General features: G+C 40.5%; 1 protein-coding gene across 4 annotated transcripts in view; it reads left to right on the top strand.

Moving 5' to 3' along the window:
• St7 (suppression of tumorigenicity 7) overlaps positions 1 to 14,023 on the top strand; it is a 233,844-nt gene that overhangs the window by 187,402 nt on the left and 32,419 nt on the right. For 3 of the 4 annotated variants that reach the window (XM_032906915.1, XM_032906916.1, XM_032906917.1), the window contains 2 exons: positions 9,158 to 9,230; positions 10,681 to 10,783. In XM_032906915.1, coding sequence (XP_032762806.1) covers positions 9,158 to 9,230; positions 10,681 to 10,783 — 176 coding nt within the window. Of the gene's footprint in view, positions 1 to 9,157; positions 9,231 to 9,992; positions 10,129 to 10,680; positions 10,784 to 14,023 lie in introns of all 4 variants that reach the window. The other variant, XM_032906918.1, reaches the window with a different exon arrangement.

Genomic DNA, 14,023 nt, shown 5'->3' with positions numbered 1-14,023 from the left:
TTTCAGACATACCACAAGCTGTGCAGAGAAATAATGTCTTTGAGAACAAGCTCTGTGTCATGTTTTTCTTGGGCCCCTGTATAATGGAGTAGTCATTTGGAACATCTGTTGTTAGTGAATGAATCAGAAATGGAAATGCCATTATGGGGTAGTGTCATTTGTGAGGTAGATTGGGGTTTATTTATCTGCAAGATTCTACCCTTTCAAAGCTTTTTAGAACCATAGATATGGGACTTGATCCCTGCTTGATCTGTCTCATGCATAAGAACAGTAATGTTCTATTAAACCACATCTTGTTCATTATCGTTGGTAGATGAACAAAAGAAAATGAGATCAAAGAGATTGGCCTCTTAAATTGTTTTATCTGGAGTTTTGTTCCATGAATCCTTCTTCAAGATTATTACATTGAATTTTTGTTCTTATGAGCCCTTGGAAAATTCAAGTCATTCCCCCTAAAATGACCTTCTTTTAGTAGTGTTCCAGTAAAGGGTCTAGGAGGAGCCAAAGAGGTGCCATTAGTATCTTGTTTCAAGATGAAGATTCTTTTTCACTTCACCCTTGTCTCTGCCTTCACTGGTTTCTCCACCATGCCCATTTGCTTTCCACTGTTATTTCAATCAGGCATCTTGATGAGAGCACTAGCAAGTTGCCATACCTCCTGTTGGAACTCTAGAGGAAAGATAATTGCAAGAAACACACCTTGAGAAACAATTCACTCATGGTTTCCTCATAAAAACTCCCATCAACACTGATTGCTTTTGACTTTCAGGAGATAAACTAGATGTGGATATTGTTATATTGAATGATGCTAATGTCAAGAAATTTGAGATGTGGATACATTAATTTAGATTTTACTCAGGAGATACTACTAAGTATATTTCATACATTGCTTTGTGTTGTGGTTACAAAGAGCTCAAGGTAAACAGCATTTTCTTTCTATAGAATACAAATTGAAGGAAATATGGGAAGAAACACTGGAAGGGATAAGGGCTGTGATGGTAGCTTTTAACCTGAGATGGATGCTTCATCCAGCGATGAGAAGTGAGATCATTTTTGGAGGAGGTGGTATCTGAACTGATGTGGACAGTGAATGTGCTTGTATTGAATTTTTGGAACATATGGACCATATGGAAGCTGGGTGGGGCATGACCAGTATGCCTTTGATGAGGATTTCCAATTTTTCGTATTGCAGAGGAATAGACAAGAGGCACAGCAAATGGCAGGAGATTCGTGCAGTGAAATGCACAGGAAACAGACCTGAAAAGCTCTGTTGGGCTGGGATCTTGTTCAAAAGGACTCTGAAAGATGTGGAGGCCGTCTCCAAGGAGAACTCCACTGCCCTCATGGTCTAAGATGTGGAGGCCGTCTCCAGGGAGAACTCCACTGCCCTCATTGTCTAAGATGTGGAGGCCGTCTCCAGGGAGAACTCCACCTGCCCTCATGGTCTAAGATGTGGAGGCCGTCTCCAAGGAGAACTCCCACCTGCCCTCATTGTCTAAGATCACAATAATGGGCTCACACTCTGCCCTTGCCTGACTCGAGGTTGGGAGAATGGGAATGGCCCCTGTAGATTCGTGTGCTTCAATGCATGGCTCCGGGTGTGGCACCATTAGAAGGCGTGGCCTTGTTGGAGGAAGTGTGTCACTGTGGGGAGGGCCCTGAGGTTTCTTCTGCTCAGGCTGCACCTGTGAGGCACACAGTCTAGTTCTGTTGCCTGTGGATCAAGATGGAGAGCACTGAGCTCCTGCTCCAGCATCGTGTCTGCCTGCGCATCACTGTGTTCTGCCATGATGAGAAAGGATTAAACCTCTGAAATTATAAACCAGCCCCAATTAATATTTTAATATTTATAAGAGTTGCTATAGTCATGGTGTCTCTTCACAGAAATAAAACCCAAACTTAGACAGAAAATGGACATTTTTCTAAAGCTCTCAGTCCTGAGAGTGAAATTGTTTAAGGAGAAGTGACTTTGGGATACTACAGTTGAGTACCGTGTGATCCCCAGGGGCATTTGGAGGCCTTTATAAACATCAATTGAAGTTTCTGAGAAGGGGGATTTGTGTTTCTTGTTTAGACAAGTGGGCCCCAGTGTAGATACTCTCTAATGTCTTCCAGGTGAGCAAATCTCCCTATTGTAAGCTACTGGACATTTGCTCTCTGCTGATTCCCAACCTTAGCAAACTGTCTGTAAAGACAGTTGCAACCATAGATACCTCTTCAGGGAGTGTACCTAAGACACAGGGAGGCTGCTTGGCCACTCAGTGTATCAACACCTATCTGGTTTTGCTAGATCATATGACAACATAAGGATAAACACAGGGTCAGGGAGAGAACAGGTATAACATCCCACAGACTGAGCTTGTGATGATGGAAGGCTTGCTGTGAATGCATGGGTAGTTCTGTGAGTTCTGTTTGCTAATCAAACCATCTGATACACTGGTTTCTCGCTGGCACCCTAGGGACTGCCAAAGTAGTCAAAGCACAGCAGTGATATTCTACTTCATCCAAAGGTCAACTCTTAAATGAAGATGCTTAATCATAAAAGCAGCAGCATGCATAGAAATATTTCTTGAATTTGAAAGAAACAATAGCAAAAACCAAAGCATGGGCTTTTTCTTTAACTCAGAGGAAAGATAAATATGGACTCATAAATGGAGATTCATTGAATGTAACTGACCTGGTGCTGATGGATTTAGGGTAGGGTAGGGTACATGAAAACAATTTTACAGGAAAATATTTTAGAACATATGGATGACTCTGATGACATTATGGTTACTCCCAATGGAAATGTAAAGGAAATACACATGACTAAAGCATATGAAAAGATCAGGATGGCAGGGCTGCAGGCATGGCACAGAGAGTAAGAGTCCTTGCTTTTAGAACATAAGACTTGGATTTCAGCACCTATGTAAAAAGCCAGACAGTGATATAGAGTGCTAGACAGAAAGATCGATGGCACTAAAGAAAGATTTGATGTCCACTAAAACTCCAGGTTTAGTCAGAGATCCCATCTCAAAGGAATTAGGTATACATTGATAAAACAGTACTCACAACGTTGTCCTTTTGGCCCCTGTGGATGCCCATGGTACATGTACATATACCACGCACACACATATCACACACAGATATTGCACACACATATCACACACAGATATCACACACACATGCACACACATATCACACACAGATATCACACACATACATACACATGCACACATATATCACACACATACATACATATGCCGAACACATATCACACACATATCACATACACATATCACACACAGATATCAAACACACATACATACATACCACAACATACATATCACACACATATCATACATATCACACACATATCATACATATCACACACATATCATACATACATACAATACATATTCTATGCACACACATATCACACACATTACATATACAGAAAAAGAAAAGGAATGCAAATACCAGATGATAAATAACGGTGTTCCTACAAGTAAGGCATATACCAGTGTGCTGTATTTAGGGTAGTAAGGATCTTAAGGAAGAAAAGGTCTGGGTATTTGAAGGTGTAAGGTTATGGTCTATACAAAACAGTGAATAAAGTATAAGATAATATGAGAGGGAAAATAAAATCAAATATCACAACTGGTAGTTTGGGGATGGTGACAAAGATACATGCTGGAATAGTAATTGTACGAATATTTTATCATAACACTCGAGAGTCTCTGTTAGTCTGCCTGCCTGTCCTTCAGCCCCCTCTCCTCCATCCCTTCCCTTTACTTATCTCTCTTAGTTCAGACCTTGAGGTCTTCTCTCCCTGCTTCCCACAATGCTGTGCATGCCACTCTGCCTGTCTGGGCCTACATTTTATTTTAAGAACAACCATAGATACGCTAGGCTGATATCTATATCTTTGTCTTTACTTCATGTCAGTACTGTTTGGAGGGGAAAGCATTGCATTCAATGTTAGTAAAAGAAATCACAACTGCTTGTTTGTATCTGTGTCCTAGAATGCTTTTCAGTCCTTTTCTAAGAAGTACAGCTAATAAATAAATCCCAGCAAAACTCTAGAAATCATAATTACGTGTTTTATGAGCATTTAGCAGAGATAGAGGTGACTGAAATTCCAGGATGTGTGCACTGGAGAATGTGCAGCAAATAAACACAGATGAGAGAGTAGCTGTGAAAATATTTATAGTATATACAATAGTTTTTAAATGTTTATCTTATTAGTTTAAGTGGCCAGTTTCTTTCATGTTTCTAAATTGGAGGGATGCCATGGCCCTGATTATATCTTGAAACAAAACATTTGTTAATGTTTTAAATGTTGTTATTATAGTTTACATGGAACATTGTGTGTGTGTGTGTGTGTGTGTGGTGTGTGTATAAAACCACTATATATTTTATATATATATATATATATATACATATATATATATATATAATTACTATAGCACTATAGCCAATTGCAAATAATAATGATATCTAGAACATGGTCCCAGATTTCCTTTTTGGTATTTTTTGTCAATTTTTGTTGTTGTTGATATTTTTGACATGTTTTTCTGTGTACAATATGACCTGAAACTCACAATCCTTCTACCTCAGCCTCCAAAGTGCAAAGATTACGGCATGCATCCTATAGCCCTCTGCCAATATTTTTAAATTAGGGACAAGATGGTACAGTTGTTGATCATGTGAAATGCTTTGTATTTATTCCAGCTGTGATATTGACATTATTTCTTCATTCTAGTTTTAAAAAAAATTTCTATAAATACTGTTACTTTGAGGATGAAGTAATAGCAAGGCCTTCTGCTTAGGAAGCTCTCGATAACTGTTTGCAGTAACTTTGATAGAGTAGTGATGTGGAGAGAAAGGTATACTTATGAAATGCACAGATGGAGTAAAGTTATGGGTGGCAGCTTGAATCAGAAAGATGACTAAGAAGCTGGATGGCCATGGGGAAAGCAGTAAAATTAACGCTACAGAATTAGTAAGATCCAGAATAGAATGGAGTCACATGTGAAATTCTGCCTGGATGTTTTCAACTTTCAGAACATTTTCATGGCCTCTGTGGAAGGGGGAAGAAAATCAAATTTTGGCTGAAATCAGCTTGAAGGCTTCCTGGGGATTTATTTGGTTGACCACACCATTATCAGAACAGATGAGAGCTCAGGGGCTCAGTGAAAGGCCTGATTGGTGCTCAATGGGATGCTAGTGGTGGTGGCTCCTTGAGCAGCACATGTCCCTAGAGCTCCTCCTGGGCAGGGGTGGGGTACTGTGAGGCTCGCTGCCCTCCCAAGTCACTTTAAACCACACATTGCCAGGGACACAGCTAGGTGAAAAGCTTTGCAGGTTCTGTCATTTCAGACACGAGAGATCTCACCCTGGGAAAGTGGTATAAAAGAGACATTTTAACTACTTTAATGTTTGTAGGGCTGACTTGGGAAGTAATTTGATAGTGTCTTGTCATAGAAGGTGAAACTAGTGGATTTTAGGTTCTTAGAGAGAAATTGAAGATTATGGCAAGCAATTGAAGGTCAATAAAAATGTGAGGAAGATCACACTGGTAAGAGAAGTGTCTTTGTTTCAATTTTTAATTATAATATCATACCTCGTGTGTGTGTGTGTGTGTGTGTGTGTGTGTGTGTGTGTGTGTGTTTAGATTGAGCCAAGTCCTTTTGTGTGCTAACTGTATGATCTACCCCTGAATTATACCCCAACCCAAATTCCAATTCTCAAGAGGATTTTATGGTAATTGTTGCTTATTGTCTCTTGTAAAAGGCAGAAAAAGGCAGATTTCACACATTAACATACATGGGAACTTATAGAAACACAGTTGTTGGTTTTAACAAATATAAGTGACTATTGAGGTATAAATGACACAGTCATATGCATGTCTTATGGGTAGTGGAGAATGGCTTTTTACTAAGATATATGCCTGTGTGACCAACGAGGGCGAAACATACATGTGTAGCACCCATCAGTGAAGTTAAATATCTACCCTTTAACTCAGCTGTTCTGTTTTCAGTCACATGACCAAGAGAAAGGAGTGTTTTCAAAGTGTGCATAAGAATCATAGTCCCAGTGTCCTTCGTTAGAGTAGACTAACACTGGAAAGCAAGCCAAATGTCCAGTAATAAGAGAGTAAGTGTCTAGTGTATGCATACCCTGAAGAGTGCTCAGCCATGAAAAGTCTGTGGGCTGCGGGCTTCCCACTGAATGACATTCAAGACTGGCTTCTAGTGAAAGACTGTGATACTAGTTTGATTTCACATATTAACATACATGGGCAAATGTCTTCCCCTTTCAGAAAAGGACTTGTAGAAACATGAGTTGGAGAAAAATTAGGCAAATACCAGCAGTTCATGTTGGCTTTTGAGAAATATAGCGTTAGCATCCCTTTTTAAGTAATGGGGTGAATTTTGTAGTTTTGTACTTACCCTTTCCTTTCATTTTAGTTTTTAATTATAATAGCACATTGTGTGTGTGTGTGTGTGTGTGTGTGTGTGTGTGTGTGTGTGTGTGTGTGTGTGTGTTTAGATTCGGCCCAAGGCCTTGTGCATGCTAACTATGATCTACCCCTGAATTATACCCCAACCCAAATTCCAATTCTTAAGGGGGTTTATGGTAATTGTTGCTTAATGCCTCTTGTAAAAGGCAGAAAGCTACTGTAGAGTTAGTCTGTCATCACAAAACAAACTAAATAGTCTACAAACAATTACATTTTAGTCTCTTCCAAAGAATGAAAGTTAGTTCCTGGCAGTATGAGCAAGCAGATAACGTGTTACTCTCTGATCATTAACATTTTCTGTGACAAATCTGATAGTCTGTTTATCTTGTCATTTTATCATTTTTCCATAGTGACAGAGCATGAAATAACAGGGCAAGCCCAAGTCCAGGAAACAGACTTGTGACCAGCATGTGCAGGAAGGATAGGGAGGGAACGAGCATAAATGGCCAGTGAGGGGATGCTCTGTGCCACAGAACAGTTCTTTATCTTGGTGGGTGGTGGTGTCACGTGACTCTGAACAGCACAGGTGCATACTTGAGTATATGTAAGATGGGGAGATGGGCAACGCCAAGCTTTACTCAAATCACTGTAGCAATGTCAGCTACAGGGTTTTTGTTTTTTTTGTTTTGTTTTGTTTTGTTTTGTTTTGTTCTTGATACTATGATTATGTGAAATAATGCCCTTTTGGGGAAATTCTTTTTACTGTTTTCACATTTTCCTGTACTTCTAATATTAGCAAAAGTCCCTTTAAAAAGTATAATAGGCCTCAGTTACCAAGTCTGAGCTTTAGAGGAGCCAGGAATCAGAGTGGTAGGGATGGAATGCAAGAAGTCTGTAATAAATCCAATGTAGTCTTTCTAGTTTCTTAAAATAAGCCCAAAACAACAGCTCCTGCCTATTTGAATATTTTAGGGAAAATATGTTAATGAGGTGATATCCTGCTGCAGGCACAGCAAAGGATATATTCTAGCTTACGTTTTAGTCTCTTCCAAAGAATGAAAATTCTGACAGTATGGGCAAGCAGATAACTTGTTACTCTTTACTCACAGCTTCTGATATTAACGTTTTTCTGTGACAAATCACAGGGAGTTTGGGTACCATGCATCTGCAAGATGTTCAGATGATGCCCCTGTCGGCCTGTCTGTCTATCTGTCTGTCTCTGGCTGGCTCCACCAGTGTATTTGTTGATGAACCTGCCTCACACATTTTGAACTACGGAGTTCTCTTTCTATCACTGTTGTCAGCCTTTAAAATTTTGTACACACCTTCTCACAGTGTCTTAGTTAGAATTTCCATCGTGTGAAGAAACACCATGACCAAGGCAACTCTCATAAAGAGCAACATTTAATTGGGGCTGGCTTACATGTTCAGGGGTTCAGTCCATCGTCATTACAGCAGGAAGCTGAAGCAGTTTTCTTTAAAGGAATGACTTTTTCCGCTGCTGCCACCAGCCAATTGTGGTAGTCCCTTCAAAAGTTGCAAACAGTCCCGTGAAGAGATTTATAGGGCATGCCAGACATTAAGGGTAAATTTCAAGGCATGTGGGAGAAAGCATATTGTAATTTCCTTTAGTGACCCAGCTTTCTCTCCAGCCCTAGTTTATTTTGAGTTAAGAAGATGTTTTGGGACTGGCAACACAGCTCAGTGAGTAAGGGTACAAGGCAGGCCATTGGAGTTTGATTCCCAGAACCTATGTGGTTCCAAGTTGTCCACTGACCTCCAAACATGCCCCTTCCAAAGAAATTGTTTCCACCTCAGTGGGAAATTGTGGGTAACAAGTGCTAAAGAAATACCAACTGCCCTATTTTGAAAAGAATGGAATTCCAATTTAAATAATGTACCACTGGCGGAGACTGCGCCTTTCAGTCCATTGGTTTTCAGTTGTATTCTGTACCAGTGTTTGTTTGTAAACTGATCATCTGCATCTCACAGCCGCTCCACCTTTCCACCTGGAACTTTCTAGAAACTTTATAAAATTGTCTTTCTGGGTGACAGGTTAAGCTTTAATATGAAAGAAGACTGATCATGAATTTGAATGAGAAAACTTGGACACTTTTCAAAGTGATCACTCTGTGGACCCCTTACCACGTACACTCATCAGAGAGACCCTGCTTCTGTCTCTGTGTCCTTGACTTTCACAGTTGTGAAAAGGACTGTTTGAAGTTCTGAATTTTAATGTGAAGGAAACCTGTCTTAAATTAACCTATTAAAGAATACTTCATTTAGCTTTGTGGGTATTTTAAATTCAGATTAATTTTTGCTGGCATTAATATTTCATATAATTCGGAGTCATTTTTATAACTGATAAAAAGGTCTCATTTACATCTATATCACAGGTGTTCATGCAGCAAGTAAATTTATGAATTTATATATATATTCTCTACTTAAATTCAAGGTATAAGATGCATATTTTAAAATAGAAGATGATTTCTGAAGAGTAGGCCAGGTGAATTTTAAGAATGAATTACTGACAAAATAACAAATAGCATTTTTGCCACTATAAGAAAGAGCTAGGGTTCTTATGTGATCATTTAAATATTCTTAATTTATCCTGTCCTGTGTTTATGATTTATATGACTTAGTCTTGTGCTTTTAGAACATCACCCCTTTGACGGCAGATTTACAAGGGTTCTTACTTTCTTTCCCTGACAGATATAAGCTTACCAAAGTCGGCAACAATATGCTACACAGCGGCCCTGCTCAAAGCAAGAGCTGTCTCTGACAAGTAAGTGAGCAGTCACTTGTGTGCTCCCAATGCTGGCCAGATATAAAGAGACCTACTGTCACCTCTGAGGGCTCTCTCCAGAAGCTTCCCAAGGTCCTTTTGACCCTGCTTAAAAGCATGCATTTCCCCAAAGCTGCTGATCTTTTATTTCACTACTAGAAGGAGGAAGCGTCTGGCCCCACTTATTGTATGTGGGTTCCTAACATGGATTTACATTACACTGCATTCCTCTGGGCTGACTTTTTTCTTTATTTTTTATTTATTTATTTATTTTTTTGTCAGACTGTAAAACCAAAAAGACTGCTTGGGATTTACACAAAAAATTCTGTCCCTCTGTGTGTGTGTGTGTGTGTGTGTGTGTGTGTGTGTGTGTGTGTGTGTGTGTGTTCCCTTCCATTTTGCTGTCTGTTGCTGGGCCCTTCAGTGCAGGGGGGATGGTCCTCTCCTATTCTTTGCCTCACTCCTGGTCTGTTTATTTTGAGACGCCAGCTCAATGGGACATTTGCCCACCTTATTCAGGCAGGTGACTATGGCACATAGACATTCCCCAAGTATCCAAGGGATGACCAGGCAGGTTAAAGAGAACAGATGGATTCATTGTTTTTGAGTTCATAAATACATTTCCCTGAAACAGCCCCTCCCCTTTGCAGCAGCTAAAGGCAGAGAGCAGGTAGCAGCCTCTGCAGTGTCAGACAGGTTTGCTGTTAAGTGTGTGCACTTCAAAACTGGAGTAATTTTCTTTCATTCTTTTTTATCCTGTAGATCGCCAGTACCTACTGCAACATCTTTTCTCCCTACACAGCGACTCCAGCTTGGGAGGGCAGGGCCAGGGTTGCCACAGCTTCCCCTGTGGTGTCTGCCTGCCAAGCACAGCTCTGGAGTTAGCCCTGGGTGTGAGGTGAGAAAGAGATTGCATGGTCTGGTCTTTTTTTCATTCCCTTGGGCAGGTGTCTTGCCCACAGTTGGGGCATGCACACTCCCCTCCCACACAGCCCACACAGGCTGCTGAAGCTGCGGCCACTTGGCCTCCCTGGCAGCACTGACATTGGGTTGGGAGCCTCCCTGAAAATTCTCCCCAGTTCTGTTTTGAACCAAGTGCGTTCTTCTGTAACCCAGGATTCTCTTTTTCCTACACTGTCTGCCCTTGTCAGTCCCCACCTTGCTCCCACCTAAGCAGGAACCTTGCAGAAAATTTAGATTAGCTATTTAGACAGTGAGTTGACAGATGGATAGAAGTCCTGCCGCCATTCAGTGTAAGCCCGCTCTCTGCTTCCGCTGGGGTTTTTGTTCGCTTGGTGGAAGGGGTAACTCCCCGGTCCCCTGTTGAGGTAGTTGGAGAGCTTGTGCCCATGGCTCAGGTGCTCTTAAGGGCCCTTCACGTATACCCGCTCCCTGGGTAGCTGCCCAGGCAGTGGTCCAACTGCATGATGTCTGTCTTTCTGTCTTTCAGATTCTCTCCGGAGGCTGCATCTCGGCGGGGGCTGAGCACCGCAGAGATGAATGCAGTAGAAGCCATTCACAGAGCTGTGGAATTTAATCCACACGTGCCAAAAGTGAGTCTTTGGATCCCCTAGGAGCTCATTATGATGGGAGAGAAAGCATTTGTTAACCACAATGCCCTGTCCCCAGGATCCCCAGTTATAAAACAATGGATTGCAGCTCCCAACTGTTAGGACCATGCAGTCTATAGGCATTTATAGCCTCATTTTTGAGGGGAAAAAACCTTACACTCAGGGGAACTTGGGGGAGGAGGCTGGTTTTGAGGGTAAATGTAATAAAATAAATCCCTAGACTTTGTTTGGGCAGCAAGGTTCAGAAAGTTTAAAACTAGCTGAAGTGGAAATCCTAAGAGTTTGATAGGAATTTTACATCAGTTTTAGTCTGGTCTGAGGCAAATTCTGGAAATAAACGTTATGCACAAAACTCATTAAAAACACCAACTAATGTGACAATCCATGTCTCTCCAGATAAATGGAGGTTATCTGTACTGTCTAGAAAGAAATAGGAGAAACCCCAGAGGGTGCAGTGTTTTGATTTGTGAGCACTGCTTTATGACTCACACAGTGAAAGGATTGATCTCCGTTGTTCAAACTCCGTGGTCCAGAGTTGGTGAATGCTCCATGGTTTTCACATATTACTTCTGAAGTTGATTTTAACGGAATCAAATCAAGACAAAAGATATTTCTGGAATGTTTTATTCATGAGCTGAATGTATATTTAGGGCTTCCCTGAATTATCTGCTCTGTGGTAGGTATTTAGCTGTGGGTCCATTTCAGTCTGTTGATATTAAGCACATTTAGCCTCTAAGAAATTAATCCTGCCGCTCACATCTGATGTTACATGGCAGGAAGTACTGGGGAAAGATCTGATGAAGACCTCCTGGTGTAAATGACAAAGAAATCCTGCTTGCATTGTTATAGTGCTATAGCAAGAGGATGGAGAGCAGAGAGGCAGAGAGATATGCCCGGAGTCGCCCATTTTAATTTATGCTGTTGATATTGAAAATAGTAGAGCTAAGTGATCTAATATCATTCCTGAGGTTTTACTTAAGTCTAGGTTATGTTTCTATTTAATGGGAAATTGAAGAACGGACCAGAGTGGCATTTTTGCATAAGGATGTATTTAACCACTCCAATGCTAGTGGCTAATCAGCAAAATATTTACAGAAGCTTAAGGGTTATATGTAGGATGCTATAAGCACAAAGCTTTATACAAAATTTTGAGGCTAAGCCAAAATGTTGATTGAACTCTGATTAAAATGTAAAACTAGTCATAAAAGTTGTTCTCAATTATAGTAAGCTGAAGTCATCTATTAATATTTATTAGATACTCCTTCAAACTACAGGACTATTCTGTCAGCATAAATAGTGCTCATTTGTAGGAACTATTGGGTGACAGAGCCCAGGGTTCTGAAGTGAAAACTTGGGTTCAAGTTCTGGCTGTCATTTACCAGCCACAGAACCCTGGGATCAGTGCTGCTGAACTCACCTTCCAGATGAAGATAAAATATAAGCCTGCCTTTCTTTTAGGATAAGGATCAAATGAAATAAAATATTTAATAATTTTTATAAAACAATTTTCTTACATACTGTGAAGAGACTTAGTGCTGTGAAGAGACACCATGATCAAGGTTCTATGAAAGAAAACATTCAACTGGGGCCTTACTTACAATTTCAGAGTATAAGTCAGGGACAGGGACATTATCATGATAGTGGCTTACAGGCAGGCACAGGAGTAGTAGCTGAGAGATCCACAGGCAGGGCTTGGGGTGAGGGGTGTAGAGCACTGCGGATATAGACTTTTGAAACCTCAAAGCCCACCCCTGTGAGAAGTGACACACTTCCTCAACAAGGCCACACATAGCCAAGAAAGTTACACCTTGGGGTTGGGGATTTAGCTCAGTGGTAGAGCGCTTGCCTAGCATGCGCAAGGCCCTGAGTTCAGTCCCCAGCTCTGGAAAAAAAAAAAAAAAAAAAAAAAAAGACAGCGGTCTCTTAAAGTTACACCTCCTAATCCTTTTAATACTATCAAAGAGTTCCACTTCCTGTGACCAAACTCTCTGTGAGGCCATTCTAATTTAAACTGTCATAACACTTGAACACCATATATCTATAAATGCTTATAGTAATTAATAGTAGCTTATTAGGGGCCCCTCAAACCTAGGAGGTAGGTTCCAATTTTCCCAGTTACCCTAATAAGAGTCCTATAATTCAGGTAGAAAATCTGTACAGTTCTAGGTTGGCTATTTTGATTGTGTGATTATCGGCTGAAATGGTTAATTAAGCTCCTGAAAAATAATTAAAGCTCCTAGAAAGTAGCTCAAAACTGCTGTGGCAGAATTAGACAGTAAGTTGGCACTCCTGCCAATTATAATTATTCTAAAAGTGGAAATGCTTCAAATGTTGATTTAATTGATGCATGGTAATTGCATATATCTATGAAATACAATGTGGCATTTCAATATATGTATACAGTGCATAATAATGACATAAGACAAGTTGTCCTATTTCAGAACTACAGAATTTCTTTGGGAGAATTTCAATTATTTAACTTCACTTAATTTTTTAATCATAAAAATGGAGAAGAAAGTAATATATTATGCTTGTCTACATGGACAGGATTTAATGATTTTGGTTCAAAGTTTCAGTCTATCATGGTAGAGAGTGAGGGATTCAGGAAAAAGACACAGACAGAGAGGGAAGAAGGAAGAGAAGAGGGAGAGAGGGAAAGAGTGGAGTAGTGCAGTCTTCCTTTTCCTTTTCCTCCTCTGGTCTTGTAACCTATGGAATGGCGTTACCATTTTCTCTGAAACTATACTCAAAGACACATTGAGAACTTATCTGGTCTCCTCGGTACTTCTCCCGTAAAGTTAACCAGCACATGAACCATTACACATTCAACCCTTACTGACACTCAAGTGGATCTCGTAAATCATAGCAGTCACATTTGGTTCCCCAAAGGCTCATATCCATCCTTTTCTTTTAACTGTGTGAGTGCATGTGTGAGTGCACATTTGTGTGGAAGCTAAGGACACTCTCCCTTGTTGTCCCCAAGTGCCATTACCTTTGGCTTTTGTGTTTTGAGCTAAGGTCTCAGTGGCCTGGAGCTTGTCAAGTATGTTAAGCTGGCTGGCCAATAAGCTCCAAGAATCCACCCGTTTCTACTCCTCCAGCACTGGAAATGTAAGTGCATGTGGCCATACTCAGCACTTTGTTTGTTTGTTGTGTGGGTTCTGGGGACCAAACTTTGTCCCACTTGTTTGTCAGACAAACTCTTTACTAACTGAGCTAATA

This window comes from Rattus rattus, chromosome 6, assembly GCF_011064425.1.
Source record: "Rattus rattus isolate New Zealand chromosome 6, Rrattus_CSIRO_v1, whole genome shotgun sequence".
Classification (NCBI taxonomy): Eukaryota; Metazoa; Chordata; class Mammalia; order Rodentia; family Muridae; genus Rattus; species Rattus rattus.
Note: the sequence above shows the minus strand (reverse complement) of the source record. Positions and strands in the feature narration are given on the sequence as shown.